The 17,816-nt window shown below is 38.3% G+C and overlaps 1 protein-coding gene and 1 long non-coding RNA gene across 2 annotated transcripts in view; one reads left to right on the top strand and one right to left on the bottom strand.

The window, feature by feature from the left end:
- Positions 1-516: 516 nt before the first annotated feature.
- Positions 517-3,329, bottom strand: LOC115244415. The gene is made up of 3 exons (XR_003885379.1): positions 2,351-3,329; positions 1,635-1,766; positions 517-1,563 (listed from the first exon to the last, which is right to left on the bottom strand). It is a non-coding gene; the product is annotated as an uncharacterized LOC115244415 (long non-coding RNA).
- A 7,206-nt stretch (positions 3,330-10,535) lies between these two features.
- The window catches only part of LOC115244510 (Down syndrome cell adhesion molecule-like protein Dscam2), a 174,797-nt gene continuing 167,516 nt past the window's right edge, over positions 10,536-17,816 (top strand). Inside the window, exon 1 of the mRNA XM_029822201.1 lies at positions 10,536-10,949. Coding sequence (XP_029678061.1) covers positions 10,922-10,949 — 28 coding nt within the window. The 5' untranslated portion in view covers positions 10,536-10,921. The remainder of the gene's footprint in view (positions 10,950-17,816) is intronic.

The raw sequence follows: 17,816 nt of genomic DNA, 5'->3' as shown, positions 1-17,816 counted from the left end.
CGGGCGCCAATGTTGGCGCCTAAGCGCTGTACGCGTTCTCTCTCTCTCTCTCTCTCCTCTCTCTTCGAAGATCGCTACGTCCTGTCCCAACGACCTCCATCCGTGCACCACCGCGTCATGTTCGCCACTCCCTCTCGCCGTCCGGGAATTAATATTAAATGCGGCGTCTGCGAGACCCCGACTTTGATCGGGAAACGCGGCTAATTAACGTTCATCCAGTATCCCTCTCCTTACACCCGTACAATTTTCGGGTTCGTTAAGTCATACCCTTGCCTTTCAAGCAATTTTCAATTGCATTTCTTCTACATCGTATTCTTCTTTTTCGTTTATAATAAAATACAAAATTAAATCAAAATAATCGGTTTTAGTAAAAAGCGATATTTAAGTAATAATATTGTAAGAAGTAATTATTATACACATCTTTTTTAAATTAATATATATTAATAATTTAATACAGAGAAATCTCTTGTTATATACAAAATTTATTATCTCGTGATAATTTATTAAAAACTACTGTAGACTATTAATCAAAGAGTTATTTGTTCTTCGATAAAGGAGTGATTTGTGTTTCTCTCTTTGTTTTTAAATTGCAGGGATGATATGAATATTTCTCTATTTTCACGCTATATCGATATCTTGAACCGCTTTTCAATATTTTGTCGGAGATGAGCGAATCGTTGCCCGCGCTGTTTTCCCATGGTCGAAAATTCGAGTGCACGCGCACCACAGTCCGACTATAATTTATTATTCGGTGTTGGACCAACGCAGTCGCGATCCATACAGGCTGCTCGCGTACGTGCATACTAGCGGTACTTTTGCAAAAAAAGACAGTGAGGAAGAGAGAGAGAGAGAGAGAGAGAGAGAAAGAGAGAGAGAGAGAAAAAGGGAAGGGGAGCGAAAAGGCGAGACCGAGCGAGACAAACGGAGCGCGAAATGAAAAAGAGGAACAGGGACAAAGGATGGGAGAGAAAATGCCAAAAAAAGAGGAACGGCAGAGCGGCCGTGTCGGTGTTTTATTGCCGGCGGATTTGTCGTATTGACCGACACTCGCGAGAGGATGAGAAGGAAAATCGAAAACGGGAGGGGCAAGAGTGAGACTCGTCTACTACCGGTCGATAAAATCAGTTGAATGGGATGCTTTGAGTATAATTTTCAAACAGATAGAACTTACAATAATCGTTGCAAACATATGATCGACGTCGGAATAAAAAATACCGGGAGAATCTCAGAAATATTTGTGAAATGTCATATACTCTCGCGTGCTATTTCGTAGATTTTAACATTCTTAATTTATATTAGAGTTATGCCCCGAGTTGCCGCATTTAAGCCAGAAATTTATAATCGCCAAGTAAAATTACGTAATTTCTCCCGGAGCAGGGCAATGCTCCGGGAAAGTTCCGACGCGGGTTATTTCGCGCGATATCGCCTCAAGGATTTCGACGAGTATTCCGCCAAGTTACAGAAACGCGTTGTAAGCAGATCTCGGTGAGATGGGATAGTTGTCGGTGGACGACGAACCGGAGGTACAAAGCGGCGCGTTGTAAAAATTACAAGCATTTCCATCTACAAACGATATCATCAATCCACAAGTCTCAGGAATAAAAGGCGAAATGAGTCCCGCTGTGAATACGTACGTTTATTCACGGCTCACGTCTCCCGGTGGTCCCTCTTTTCTCCCGAACGTGGCCCTCTCGTCCTTCATTCCTGCCTCTCATTCGCCTAAACCCCGAGTACGCTTTTTCCTTTCGGCGCGAGGGAGATTGAAACTGTGGATAGAGTTTCGTTGAATCTCACGAGAATCACGCACGCAGAGTGGAATTCGAGACACTTGAAGGCTCTTTACTTGAAAGTATGTACGGATTTCAATGCCATTAAACAAAACGCTCTAAAGCATTTACATCAGGATTGTTATGTAAATAAAATACGAAAGTTTCTTGTTTAGTAGTTTCTCAATAATCGGAACTGATAAAGATAATTGATGACATATATTAAGAGAGTTATTGATAAAGGGGATGTTGATAAAATATTTTATCAATAGTGACACATAATTTATCATAAAATAGTTAAGATTTAACAGTACAAAATAATGGTTATAATATTTCCATATACCAGCCTAATTTTATAAAAGTAAAGTTTCATTATCAAAAATATAAGGTTTATGTTAATTTAAATCCCTTAAACTTATATCAAGTTCACAATAACCAAAACTAGTTAAAAAAAAATAATAATAATTCCAAATATTTGCATCTGTAATTTCTTTATAATATTATTAGAATAATATCAGATATATTAATCTCTCTTTCAAAATCAAATCTAATAAGTTATTAAAAAGATAGAATCAAATACATACTTGCGTGAAAAAGCTCTTCATCTGTGTATTATGTATCGTGTATAATCAGTCTAAAAATAAAAACCAAGGGTCTTGAAACCCGGTGGCTGCTTCAACGGCCAATCAAGACGTGTTGAAGTATAATAGATAGAATTTTGGTCATTCACTATCGCGGAATTGATCGGAGGGTGACGAGAGAAAGGAAACAAAGTTAACGGAAAGCGGAACACGATCGGGGATGGGAAGAGAGGAAAAGAGAGAACCCTTAACACGATACCAAGTTCGACTTGAAAGGCTGACGTTTCCATCCTTTAGCGGGCACCGCACTTTAAACGCCGACGAGAACCAGCGACTCTCGGCTTCCATTCGCGTTATGATAGAAGCATTCGTCGAAGTCGGCGCGCTCTCGAATGACAGGAGGACGTAAATCTCGCATCGATGGTACTCGGCCGTGCTCTTCCTAGTTACGTGATAGTCTCTAACGTTCAGCCGTGCCGTAATGGGCTCTTTAACCTAAGTGTGTCAAGAACCATGGAGGCGGATCTAACATAATAAACTCGCCTCTCGATAGTATAACGCTTCTATCATTTAATGGAACGTGTAATTCTCGCGATATTTATTTCAATCGTCATCGAGGGTTTACAGAATCGCGGGGGAAACATATCACATAAAAACACACACATTTTTTAGTGAATATATATCTTTAACAAAAATATTTTGCACTACGTTGCGCGCGCGCGCGCGCACACACACACACATGAAGAGTTTGATTTTCGCGGAGTGAAAATAAAGGTAGAAAAAATTCCTATTAAATTCTGTGATAAATATTATGAAAGGAAATATAACCATATTGCAATATTTCTTTTTTATTGAATTAAAAATATAATTGTAAAATCATAGACACATATGTAAATTTTGGACTATAATAAAATTCGTGCAGAACAAGTCAAACGTAGATAACGCAACACGCAATTTTAATATGGATTTATTTAGATTAATACAGATCGAGGGAAAGACGATAGAATAAAGTTAAAATTAATAAATAAATTTATTCAGATTTAATATATACAGATCGCGAGGAAAGAAAAAAAAAAAAAAAGAATGACTATAACAAAGTTAAAATAAATAAATTTTGTTCCTTCGGCAATGTAGCTTCTTTTTAGCAACGAATATATAAAGCGCGAAAAATTCTTCGATATCTAGAGAAAACTCTTCACGTTCGCGCATAAAAAATTCACTTTGCATTTTTACAATTCGTCGGAAAAAGGAATCGACGCGGGATTGCCAGCGGCGAGATATAGTGTCGCTTTCGACACAGTCGAGGAGGACCTCCAACGTTTCGTCCTCCTCGCTCATAGTTTTGCGCACTTAAGGCACTCGTCTCCCGACGATTCAAATTTTAATTCAATTACGAGAACGACGAGGCTGCTGCACCTTTTCTTACGTCTTCGCCAGTCCGTTTATTTCTTTTTCTCTCGGGACTATCGTCGTCCCATCCACACCACCCTCGCCGAGTCCCCGCAGCGAAATCTGAATTTAATTATGACCCTTCACGTAGCCATTTTAGCACCCACACCACTGTCCGTGGCCTATCTTCCTCTCGCATCATCGGACGTAAAGTCGTGTGCGGGCTCTCTCCATTTTGTTCTCCTCCCTCCCCGCCCTTTTTTTCCAATCGGAGCAGGATCGCGCGAAGTATTTTAAATCTTAAAGGGCATTTAATAAATCCCATTATAGTTCTCGATCTTTCAGTCCGCATTTCATCGAATGTACCGCTGTATCAGTGACTTATTAATTTTGCGTCTCGATCAAAGCTTTAAAGATATAAGTAGCTTGAGATAAAAAAATTATATATACTTATATATATGTATAACGATAAGTATACATTCCGAGCGAGTATAATTAAAATCGTAAATATATTTCTCACATTATAAAAACATTTTCTCGTTAAAATGTATTTTTACAAATGTAATTCTGGGAGATTAATGCATATTTTCACACGCTTTGTGTGTCCAGAAGAAAAATATAAAGTATCAAATTTATTCTTAAGCGCAAGAATTTTCTTTAAATATATTTTGGAATCGTTGTTGCAAGATATCATTAAAATTTAAAAGCGTGCTTGATATTTGAAAAAAAAGCACTCAACGTTTTCGCGAGTTTTGAGCATTTCCTTCGAGAGTTGCAACGCGGGCGATCATTCTTTGCATCCTTGCCAAAGCATAGGGCTCCTTCTAATGGCGCATTCAATATTCGTAATGAAGAACTGTACCTACTTCGCAGTCTTCATTCATTCATCGCGAATCTCTTTGTCCGACCCTTGTTTTTCTTCGCTGAATGCGCGCGTACATACTTAGAATTCTCTTTCTTCATTGCTCCGCGAACCTGTTCTCTGTTTCTCTTTTCTCTCTCTCTCTCTCTCTCTCTCTCTCTCCTTTTTTTTTTAATTTATCCATCCAGCCATTTTGCTTCGGTACCGATTCCCCTCGAGACCTCATAGCTTCTACGATAATTAAACTAATACTAATTAAACGTACCGACGACCGTTAATTAATGGTTTCTGTATCATTCGAGCTCGCCTCGCATCGCCGTTTGTGATATTGCGTTATGTATAAGCGCGAGTTTGGATAGTTGCTAATTTTAATGCGACGCGGCCGCTGTCGAGCGACGGAGATTACATTTTCTCTCGCGTAATGTTTACATAATTTCCTTTCTCGTATTTTATTCGCCTAATATATTTTCCGCGCGCGTACACCGCACGCCTTATTAAACCCGTGAGCGAATTAATTTCGTACGAAGCTGGATTTAATAATTGAAAAAATAAAACGGTTGCCTGTGCTTAAAACACTTATCAGCAAACATATGTGTGTGTGTGTGTGATGTCTTGCATACTAAATATTATAATTATTTGGTAATTATGGGCAATATTTTATAATTGTATATGTGTATGCGTGTGGATGGATGTGATAACTTTTTCTTTTATACAATTTTAACTACTCTAAATATATATTTTTTAATGTATATTTAATTATAAATATTTAATCATTTTCTTTAAATATTTGCGTTATTTGTTTTAGTACAATTTAAATATACGTAGAATATTTAGAAAATATGCATTTAATCTTCTACTTTAATGCCAGAAATGTGCCAAATTTAATGTTATGTCGGGATCTTTCAGATGGCAGGAATCCGAATGAAAAGCATAAAAATCTAAATCAGTCCTTCTATACGACCTGGTATTTAACATGGTAGTAGAACGGGGTATTCTAATTAAACGGTACATGTCTGACCTCCGAATGGAATGCCAAGACCGGCATCGATTACCCAGCCAATTTGCGATGGGACTCGCAGCCTCTCTGTCCCCCTTCGAGTCAGTTTCCGTGAATCTCTACGAGGAAATGCTACGAATGCGGCTATATCTCGTGCTTAAAGTCGAAGAATGCGATGAGAATTAAGTCGAGAAACGATGAACCGGTAGAAATCGTGGCAAGAAGAAAAAACTTTATTTGTAAGCAATCTTTATTAACTAGAAGCCCTAGAAACAACGAAATAAAGAAAACAAAGAAAATAAAGAAAACATTTATTATTATATATTATCATTAAGGAGAGATAAAAAAAATATTATAGAGACTTTAGAAAAATACTGTACAATTTTTAAAAAAATTCCTATTTCTCTCTCTCATTAGTTTAAAAAAATCCTTATTTCATTAGTTTTTCAATTTTCGATCGTTGGAATGAGTTTCATCGCGTTTGCCAGGTTAAAAAGAATACTTTGAAAGTTGAAAGCAATGAAAAAGGTTATGAAGTTCTACTCGGCGTCTAAGATCGCGACCGTAAGTTTCCGCAAAATCTTGGGACGGAAATGAAAAAGCAAAGCACCGCTCGCAAGGGAAACCAGTTCGCGTCTGCAAAGCCGCAGCATATCCGCCACGCGTTTTCGCAGGCGGACTCGAGGTAGGATTAAGTAGCGACGCGTGCTTCCTGACGGCTCCATGCTCGGGCCCTTAATTCGCTCCTCGAGGGAACGTGACCCGGGAATAAATTTGAATTTGCGCAAACTGCACTTACCCTTCGCAACGAAGAGACTCGAGAAAGAGAGAGAAGAGACAGGGTTAGTAGCTGTGTTCGCAATTCGACGGTGAGTAGACAAAGAGAGAGAGAGAGAGAGAGAGAGAGAGCCAAAACGACGACTTTAATAGCCGGTACAATGAAGACCAGGCGGACAGAGGGTTGGGGGAAAGGGGAAAGGGTGATCTTCGAGTCTTTTACGTCGCACTTGACGAAACAATAGTCGAACGAGCGAGCCGGATGGAACGATAGACTGGCGCGTTGTCGGACGGAGAAGAAGGCGAGTCGAGGAGCGCCGGGGAGATGAAAACGGAGGGTGTATTCTCGGTAGACGACGACGACGACGACGACAACGACGACGACGACAACGCGCAATCCGTAGCCCCGGGTCGGGTTTTAACGACGTGCTCGGACACAGTCGTCGTATCCCTCCACCTCGATTTGCACCGAGTTGCCGCTTGCTGCATGCAAACCTCGTACATCCCCCTTTACCCCGTCGTGACCCCGCCGATCCTCTTGTCCTCGTTGATCCATTGAGGTCGTTTCGCTCTCGTGCACGCCCGAAGCGTAGTGAACGAGAGAGAACGGCTTCGCTTCGCCGATACTATTATACTAAATTCTCCCTACACTCCGCGACCCCGCGCGCTAAACGTTCGCTCTGGCAACGAAACAAATCCCCCCCCGAGGTGAATGAGCTCGAATAAATAGCTGTGCCAATGAACGAGCCGTTAAGAAATATTGCTGAATAATTTAAGACTCTCTTGTTAAATAAAAATATTGTATTGTTATACTTTTCATCATATAATTAAATTAAAAGGCAAAACGGGAATACGAACTCGATCTATCACGATTCAAGCTAAATTTGAATTGAATATTAAAAATATTTTGTAATAATAGCATTAAGAGTATTAATGATTAATGTAATATCGGCAATAGATTAAATTATATTGTTATAACAATGACAATAAACGATTGATGAATAATGATGATTGAATAATGATGATGAATGATGAGACGATGCATCATTATATGTATAAAAAGCACGTTCGAGAAGAGAAAATTATTCATAATAAATACTTCCGTGTAATTTTATTCGCGAATTATGCAATCGATATTAGTTATATATCGCTAGCTTCCTTCAGATCCGCTCTCTTTCTCTTTCTTCATCCGTCCGTTTCCATCGCTCCCTTTCTCTCTCTCTCTCTCTCTCTCATAATTAAATTAAAAGGCAAAACGGGAATACGAACTCGATCTATCACGATTCAAGCTAAATTTGAATTGAATATTAAAAATATTTTGTAATAATAGCATTAAGAGTATTAATGATTAATGTAATATCGGCAATAGATTAAATTATATTGTTATAACAATGACAATAAACGATTGATGAATAATGATGATTGAATAATGATGATGAATGATGAGACGATGCATCATTATATGTATAAAAAGCACGTTCGAGAAGAGAAAATTATTCATAATAAATACTTCCGTGTAATTTTATTCGCGAATTATGCAATCGATATTAGTTATATATCGCTAGCTTCCTTCAGATCCGCTCTCTTTCTCTTTCTTCATCCGTCCGTTTCCCTCGCTCCCTTTCTCTCTCTCTCTCTCTCTCTCTCTCTCTCTCTCTCTCTCTCTCTCTCTCGTACTGTCACATCGTACCTTTTATGATCCGAGCCTGCTTTGCCAGCCCCGTCGCTTAACATGAAAACTTTCGGCCGTCTCATCCCATCGCGGCTGCGTCCGCCGGAGCTTTATTGCACGCGACGTTACACCATCGACAACGATGACAGTCTTCTATTGCGTGGGCGTTTCCACATACACGACAGCAGATAAGTGCTCGCGCCAATCGGTGATCAACACGATGCGAAACACGTCGCGAAAAGTCCTTCGGACCATAAAACGCATAGTCGGATAATTAAACATCGCGATCGATTACGCGCTCTCTTTTCGACGAAACAGCATAAACATCCTTTTAAATATCTTTAAAAAATATAGAGAAGTGAAATATGCGACATAAGCGTAAAAAAAAAAAAACAGTTTCGAATAAATCAAGAGACAAGAAACTACGATGTGTGATAAAAAATATAATTACGAAGATATAGGCATAACGAGAGGAGAGCGAGCGGTGTTAATAGCAGCGGGAATAAAGTGTAGTAAAAATTCATTTGCATATTAGAGGGAAGATATGAAAAATATAAAAAGCATGAAAAATGTTCTTGACGTTTTCCGAGCGTAGCAAGAGAGAGTGCATAAAAAGCTTCAAAAAAAAAAAAAAAAAGAAAAAAAAAAAAAAAAAAAAAAAAAAAAGAAAAAAAAAAAAAGGAAAAAAAAAAAAAAAAAAAAAAAAAAAAAAAAAAAAAAGAAAGAAAGAAAGAAAAAAAACAAACAAACAAAATTAAATGAATTTCGTAATAAATTACGGCAAGAGATAGACAGCTAATTAATTAAAGTAGCGATTCGCAGACGCGCCCGTTGCAAGACGGCGTTTGTGTCCCAAGCACGAAATATTGTATAATGCACGACAGTCATAAATAGATAGGCTTCGCGGTTTCGCAGGTAATTTATGCACGCGCGCGAGTATTGTACACGTGGTGTAATACCGATGAAGGTTTCGCGCGTGCTACGGCCACAGAATGCGAATGCTCTCCCCTCCTGTCCTTTGTGACACCTGCGTCTCATCTTTCGTCTACCATCTCCGTATATATTGTATCTAGATTCATCACGACAAATACGGCGGTTAAAGAATTGCTATTTGTAATTGAAAATTCTCTCGCTGCAAGAGTGTTTAATTGCTTGTTAAGAAAATTTGATGTAAACTAATGATTTAGTTATATTATTGATTGCTTTGATGGAATTATAAATAGCGGAGTACGGTTATAGAAAAATCGATCTATAGTGTCAAATAGAAATTTTACTTATTAAAAATATTATCTCTTTGTTTTTCATATTATTAATAATTAATTTCAAGTATTGCCATATACTCTCTTCATATCCATTAAAACAAAATTTAAATATGATAGTTTCAGTAAAAATGAAATCTTTAAATCATTCATTCTTATATAACCGAGTTTTTAATTTTTAAGTTTTATTATCTTGCAAACGTCTATCATCTCTGACGTACGTCTACAAGATTGCTAGTAGAATCAAATACACTATATAATAAAGTAGTACACTACAAATAGAGATTAGTTGTATATAGAATCTAGAAAATGATAGCTAATCGGAGATAACGAGCAGCTGCAATTGCTATTGGCGTAATAGATCCCAAGGCTCTCTATTTGTAACAAGAAAATTACCACTATCTCTTACCAAGTAACGTTCTCTACATCGTACAAAGTATCACTCCAGCAAATAGTTAAATCCTGTATAGTATTGGGAAATGTTAGAGTTTCGCGCGGTCAGTTCCGTGTCTACGAGTGCGTATTGCCTTCCGTTCTTCGTCACGACTATATCTATCTATCTATCTATCTATCTGTTAACCCTCTCAACGGAAATCAGCTCGTAGGAGTGAGTAGATCCCAGAGAAAGAGAGTAAAGGGGTCACGTAATATAGAATCTATCATGTGGATAGAAGAAGGAAATCTATTAAACTGCTAGATGATATAAATTTTCTTTATCATTATCGTTACATTTCCTTCAATGTTTGCAAATTAAAAATAATAATGAACAAAAAGACAATTTTTATAATACGAATATAATCGTAAATAAATCTATTTATAATAATAAAAAATAATCTCTCTCTCTCTCTTATTCTATTCTCTTATCATCTAATAATATTCCTCAAGCACTATCCCCGGTAAATAGCTAAATCACGTCCGCTATTTGAAAATGCTATCTCATCGTGCGTGTGCGAGAGTGCGTCCTCTCTTTTCTCTCCATTCTAGCACCTGTACCACCACCTACCTACCACCCACCAAACACCCCCTCGCCTCGACGGAAGCCAGCGCTCGTACGAGAGGGACACCGTGAAGAGGGGCAACCACCCCGCGCTACTACCTCCGACAGAGAGGAAAGGGATGTGGAGAGGGTGGCACGCATGCGCCCCTGACACTCGCGGGGGGTTACCCGGCGCGATCAGTCGTGGCCGGCGGTGCCGGAGGCCAAAGACTCTCGTCGCGAGGGTAGTAGACGTGTGCGTCGCGTTTTCCGCCGGACCTCTCCCGCTCTCGGGTCTACTTATCTGTACCCTTCTTTATCCCTTTTCCCTTTTTCCATCGGCTTCCGCGTCCTCGCCGTCGCCGTCGCCTCCCCCGCGTACATCGCCGCGCGATATCTAAACGCCGCCGGCTTTTAGACTGGCCGCGTGCCGCGTATGCACCGCGTGCACTCGCAGCAGCATCGCCGTCGACACCGCGACGACACGCTGCTGCTGCTCGTCCTCGTCGTCGGCCACCATCGCCACCACGTCCTTGAGCCGTGCGTCGTGCACGTCGCCGACGACGACGACGGCGGCGACGACACCGCGGCAGATCAGGGTGAGCATCAGGGTGACGTAGTATTCGACCACAGGATCGAAGGATGCTGGCCCGCTGTCTAATCTTCGCAGGTAAATCCATTTCTCTAATGCGTCTTTCTTTTTATCACTATTCTCCGATTACGAATTGAGTTTCTCGGCAGTGAAAATAGAAGGCGGACATATAAGTAGAATAAGCATTGTGTCTCGTAAAAACGATCTGTCTTTTTAAAGCTAATAATCGTATCACCAGTTTTAAATTATTTACACTCTTTTTTTGGACTGTAATGTTACTTACACAGGCAGCAAATGGAAGTTTAGTAAAAATTGATATTACTGGCGCTCACAGGAAGCAGTGAATTTAAATCGCACTCTCAACTTTCTCATTTTCATGTAGAATATCGAGGATTATAATATATACTAGATCGCATATATATTGGATTTTGTCGTTTTTATGAGATTTTATCTTACGATAAAAAGGAGAAGGAAATCTCACAAAAAAAGAGGATTTTTGCTTATCTTTCTGCTCCGATATAGTTAAAAATGTTTGATATTGCTCCATCATTATCCCGACGGTTATCTGCCGATTTTTGATTAAATCTTTGCTGAGATGGATGTGAGTTTTTTTCAGGGAAATTCATATTTATTTAGGGTGCGAAGGATAGTCGCCGTTAAACATATATTTCATGGTGAAAATTTTATATAGGGACTGGAAAAACGCTCCTGTGCCGTCGCGACAAAATGTCGCATCACTATATTAAAAAAGGGGAAAAACTCTTGCCAGAATATTGTACTTTTGATACAACAAAAACGTCAAAGTTTTATGTTTAATATGAATTAAATTTTTTCTTTAAATTTACATAAAAAATTAACAATTTTTTCATACATGTAACCCCTGAATAGCATGTTCATCGCATCCGAATTTAAACACTTGAGCTTGGGATTTTGCACCTTGAATAAGATAATGTTTTACATTTGGCGTCGACAGAAAAGCAACTCGAAACGGTCACAATAATTTCTATCTCGTATTTGTCCTTTGCCATTGTTACCACAGAATATATGGAATAAAATCTGTCCCAGATGGAAAAACTGTGTTATAAAAATTTGCTATTCTCAACATAATCTGGACTGTGACGTCGGCGGCGTGTAATTGAAGCGATCGAAGTGTATCGCGGCGCGTAAATTTGTTCGTGCGAAAGTTTTGCGTCGCGTCGCGTCCGTGCTATCGTGACGCCGGTTACTGCACGTCCATACCATTTTCCCGTGGAAACAATTTCAGTACAGCTGTCCAACTTCCTGCGCGTGTAAACGCCCGTGTGACACATCGTGCGCGCGTGTTCTCCCGTGTCCATAGTGTGCGCGGCGCGGTGTGTTTCGAAAAGTTTCGCTGGGAATGAGATAGAGCGATCGTGTGAGCCGTGAGTGCGCGCGCGAGAACACGTGACACTCGCGGAAATCTAATTCGCGAAACTGTACGGTAACGAACCCTCGCTCTGCGATTGAAAGGAAACCGAGTGGATGCACTCGAACGAGAATTTTATGCGGTATCTACGATGTACGAGACGATAATCGCGCAAATATGCGATATTTGAAATAGAAAAACGATATTACAGGTGAAAGAATTTTATTTGGGGAAAAATTCAATACGACATTTTGCAAATCAAATTTTTTTTTTTTTCTCTAAATTGACTCTTCTACACGATTGGATCTCGATTTTTCAAGTGGAACAGAGTATATATTATATATAGAAAAATTACAGAAAAATATAAAAAAATTATACAATCTCTTTTTAAAGCCAACAATGAGCGAATGAAAAACAAGCAATGGGTATAAAAATAATAAAGTAAAAAATAAAATTTCTGTTTTCAAACGTAGCCATTGGGTTTCTTCGTTTGTTGAAAAACATAGATATTTGTGAAAATAGCTGCATGTGCAAGTAATTTCTCAATATCCATTTATCATTATTTATACATGGCTTACGCATTAAAATAATATTTGCGTCATAGCATTATCATACAATGAAACTCTGCTTTATTTAACATTGCACGATAAGAGAAAAGAGATATGGAAAAGAGAAACATATTTTTCAATTGAAATCGTGATATCGATCGTTAAATTGTCTCTTTGGGCCACGATATTGGAGATCTCTTTTAGCGAGCTTACTCTCCCGAAGCGTAATTATTTAAGCCAACAAATGAAAAATCGCGCTACCATGAGAGTGCATAAAAAGCTTCAATCTCTGTGATTCCATTTATCTCGCATAAGAACGGTAATTAATCGCGAAAGTCAACTGTATCGTCCGTCTCCTTAATAACTTCACGATGCATAAAGACAAACTCGAGACGCGTATAAGGAAAAACTATCAATTACAAACTTCTCGACTTCCTGCTATGCGTTCGTCTGATGGTGGCAGCGAATGCAATCATCTTTTAGACAATCGAAGATCCGAGAGAAAAGAAGAGAGAAAGAGAAGGGTCGATAACGATCGCGATGCATCTTAAGATTCCTCTCGTTAACGTTCCTGCTTTCTTCCACTCCCGCGCAGGAAGCTTTCCGTAGTTTCCTGAAGGAGCTTGCCATCGTTGTCGTCGTCGTCGCCGTCGCCGTCGCTGCCCTACCCCCTCGTTCCGCACTAATTGCGGACAATCCCGGACTTGAAATCTCTCGAATCCGGGAAAGCCTTTAATCTCGACGGCCGTGCCTTAACGATGTCGCCCGTGTTTCGTAGAACGACGTTCTGAAATTTAAGCGCTCAGGCAAGCGGAAGAGCCACCCTTAATAAGGCTTCTTTCCTTTTACCAAGTAATATTCTTACTTTTTCTTTATCCTTCTCGTTCTTGCTCTTCCCGCACTCTCTGGGATGACCGGTATTAATGAAATATTTTTAATGATTAAGTATCTTTTTAAAGTAACTTTTTGTTAGTCAGCACAGAAACATAATATGCAAAATTTAAAATAAGTAGATATACCGGCTGATTAGCTACGCTTTATGGACGTTTCTCTTTAGAAATACACATAACAATGCATTGTCTAATTATATAGCATGGAAAGTTTAATCACATCGCGGCAAAAGCCTGGATGAACGAGTCAGAAAATTGCAATTAAGAACGTAGAAACTACCTGATGAAAGATGCTGAAATGCAGAAAATGAAATTGAAGAAGTTGAAAGTTTAGATAGACGTAAGACGTAAACATCAATCCTTAAGAAATCACCCGAGTGTAATGAGATGCATGTAATAACATTTTAACAATAAATCAGAAATTTGAAAAGTTCTCTCAATCAAAAAATATTCGTTAATCATAAAAAATTTAACAAAGAAATCACTCTTATTGTGCGAAATTTTCAATTAATATTCTCTTCATTTAAAAACCTAATAGAATATTTTTTAGTTCTTTTTTAGTTTAAATTCTATTGATAGGTCTGATTGATTAAATATATCCAGTGATTGCTAACTATTTTCTAGTCGACCATGCAGGTTCTGTTATAATAGAAAGGTTCAGTTACTACGATTAGCGTTAACGCACGTCGATACAATTGGTCTTTTGTGCAGGCTACATTCCTGCCGCTTTAACTGTGCTTTTAACCCGTATCGTACGGTAGGTCGCACTTTTCGGTGCCGCAATAAATGCGCGATATTCGCTTCCGAGGGGTGTATTCAAAGTGCGGTCGCTGCAACGCGCGGGCGGATATACGTGCCGAGTGACGAAACCTGCTAATTATTTCTCACTCGGAAACGCCGGAAAGGCATGTCGGCGACAGCGCGCGGATTTTCCAGTGCACCGCCGTCCGACCAAAGCTGATATTTTTCTACATTCATTCCAAGCGCTTCCATTAAACCTCTGCGCTCCGTAAAATTGTTTGAGAAAAAGTAATTTATTTTTATGGAATGTGAGACGTAATAGAGTACATCCGAAAAAAAAACCGGAAACTTGCAAGTGTGCAAGTGTTATGCGCTGCAATTTAATGCACACTCACTATCAAGAAAGATTATGTATGATATAAGCATACAATAGTTTCTCTGTTATTATTTCGTATCAAATAAATAATTTTATCTGCCTCTTCTCTGAAGTAAAATAATCCCTTGGTAATAAAAGAGTTAATAAAAATCCGTTATAAAGAGAGAGAGAGAGAGAGAGAGAGAGAGAGAGAAATTAAGTATATATAAAATTCTACACAATATGAACGATCTCTAATACAAATAGGTTATTATTATTAATTATCTCGTAAATCATAAACATTCAGCTGTGTAATTTAAATATATTACAACGATTTCGATTTTTTATATCACATTGAAATTATAATTGGGCCCGAGCGTGCCGTACTTACATATACGGTACCGAGTAGCGCGCCATGCTTTTTCCACTTTGCCCGCCTATGCGTAGACCGTGATTATTCTCTCGCTGGACGGAATATAATTTGATTGCAGTATTTAATATAATCTTCCATTACGTTCTGTTAGATAACACAGGTCTGCATAATTTTATATTTTTTCTGCGATCTAGAAAAAACCAGTATAGTTTCCTGTAGTTTTTTGTGCGCTAAATCCAAATCCGTAAAGCAAAATAGTCCATCACGTCAGGTTTTAGAGAAAAATGGGGTTAAAACCTTCCAAAAACGCATTTTTTACCATTTTCGAAAATTTATAGCTGGCGAACCCGATGTGCAAAAGACTTCAAACACGGCTCAAATAAAAGCTTGAACATTGTACTTTAATATAAAAATAGCGAATCTTTTACCTCAGACGCGCTTTGTTTTTAGGTGTAGCCACACTGTGTCAAGTAGAATGATTGCCCCATACAATCCGATTGCAAACAGTAAAAATTGTAATCATAGACTTAACAGAGATTAAAATTTAACGCTTAATCACATTAAAAACGTTTTTTTGTTCATTTGTTAAGAAAATTATTGTTTAAACAATTTTTAAAAGATAACAATTTTTTCCAAATATAATTAAATATTCCATTCTTATTTATTAAATACACTATTTAAATTTTTACTATTAGCAATAGTTTTACAGTCGGACTGCATGGTGCAATCGTTCTACTTGACACAGTGCGACTACACCTAAAAACAAAGCGCTTCTGAGGTTTGATGGTACCTGCGGTAAAAGATTCGATATTTTTATCAAAAATTATATTTTTATTAAAGTACAATGTTCTAGTTTTCATTTGAGCCATGTCTAAAATCTCTTGCACATCGGGTTCGTCTGCTACGAATTTTCAAAAATGGTAAAAGATGGTGTTTTTTTGGGGTGTTTCAATCTCAGTTTTCTCAAAAACTTGACGTGATTGACTATTTTGCCTTGTGGGTTTGGATTTAGCGCACAAAGAATTATAGGAAACCATTCGTTTTTTTTTTTCAGATCGCAAATTATGCAAATCTGTGTTATTAGCAAAAATATCTACAATAATAAATTCTTTAACAAAATTTAATGCAAATTAATACGTATTACATTTTTATTACAAAAAAATATTTTTAATAGAAAATACCTCTCTTCTATAGTTTTTTCAAGAAATTATTAATGTTATTACTTAATGCTTGAAATTGACATAAAGTGGTAAATGATATATCAAGGAAGAAGAATAAGAAGTTGTTTAGTGGAGCGAATACTGGAAACGGTGCTCAGTCTGAATTACTGTGAACTCGTGAAAAAGCGATTAAGACACGTCGCATCGCAAAGTCCAACGCGAGAATTCAGCGCTGGCCGTTTCTTAGCCTCTGAGTATTATGCAGACATTTACAATTGAAATTACTCTGTCGTCGCCGGTGGATTATTTCGGACTGTGCCTGCAAACTATAGTTGGTACTTTAACTCTTCTTCTTTCCCACGAGATTCACTTTGAGAGGAGATTTTGTCCCGAGTCATAATAAAATCCCTGTCTCTCTCCATCATTCGTCCTGCTTTCACTTTATCCCCCTGTACGACGCCACTACCGGTTTCTTTATTACCCACCCTCTGTCATATTTTCGCTCGATCGTTTGCTCGATGACACTCGTAAACACGAGGAGAGCTCCGAACCCAGGGATAGTCGTCGGTGACGATCGACAATGCAAATTTAATAACTCATCTTTCAACGTACCGATTCTCTATGGATAAACGCTCATGGATCACTCTGAAAGCGTGAAGAAGAAAACAAACTAAAGGCGATCACCGAACAAAATTGTAAAGGCTTTATCACACTATCAAATTTTCATATCTGAATATTCTTCGCGTACTTGAAAGGTTCGTAACGAATTGCGGCAATTTAGAATCGATGTGCGGTGTTCAAGCCTTCGCTGAATTTACAAAATTGATATAATGCCATGACTCTCTTTCCTCACATATAAATTACTTTTTTCTAAATTAAATATTTTTCAATTTTTTAAATTACACAATATACATTATACATTTCGTATATTATTTTCGTAAATAAACTATTTTCCTAGATTTATATTTTATAAGTTGCTTTTTGAACATAGAAGATATATATGTATGAGTGAAAAGAAGTTTTGTTTCTATTTGATTATATATGTCTGACTATATCGCGTCGTTATCTACTTGCTGAGCAAGATCTTCTATAGTCGACTTATAATATCTATATCGTAATATCTATATTAATATTTATAACTCTACTCGCAACTAAAATTTCTGCAACATCTCAAAAATCGATTCGAGCTCGAATGACCGTCGAGCTCCACTGCACAGGGAACAAAGAGCGACGGTTTTTCATATCGCGTACAAAAACCGTCGCGTCGTGCTTTGAATTTATATGCTGCAATTTATACGCGATCGTAAATTAAAGCTCGCATTGAACGAAACGTTTTTACGCGCGACGATCGCGCAATCGAGATCTCGACGCCCTTTGACCGTCAGCAAATTCACTGGACCGGACTTCTTCCCCCGAATGCTCCACGGATCATCAATCGAGCCCTCTTTAAAACCCTCGCGTCTTTAAACGGGCGCGCCAGTTGGGGTAACG

Source organism: Formica exsecta, unplaced genomic scaffold (assembly GCF_003651465.1).
Source record: "Formica exsecta isolate Colony F162 unplaced genomic scaffold, ASM365146v1 scaffold82, whole genome shotgun sequence".
Classification (NCBI taxonomy): domain Eukaryota; kingdom Metazoa; phylum Arthropoda; class Insecta; order Hymenoptera; family Formicidae; genus Formica; species Formica exsecta.
This window is presented reverse-complemented; position numbering and strand designations above follow the sequence as displayed.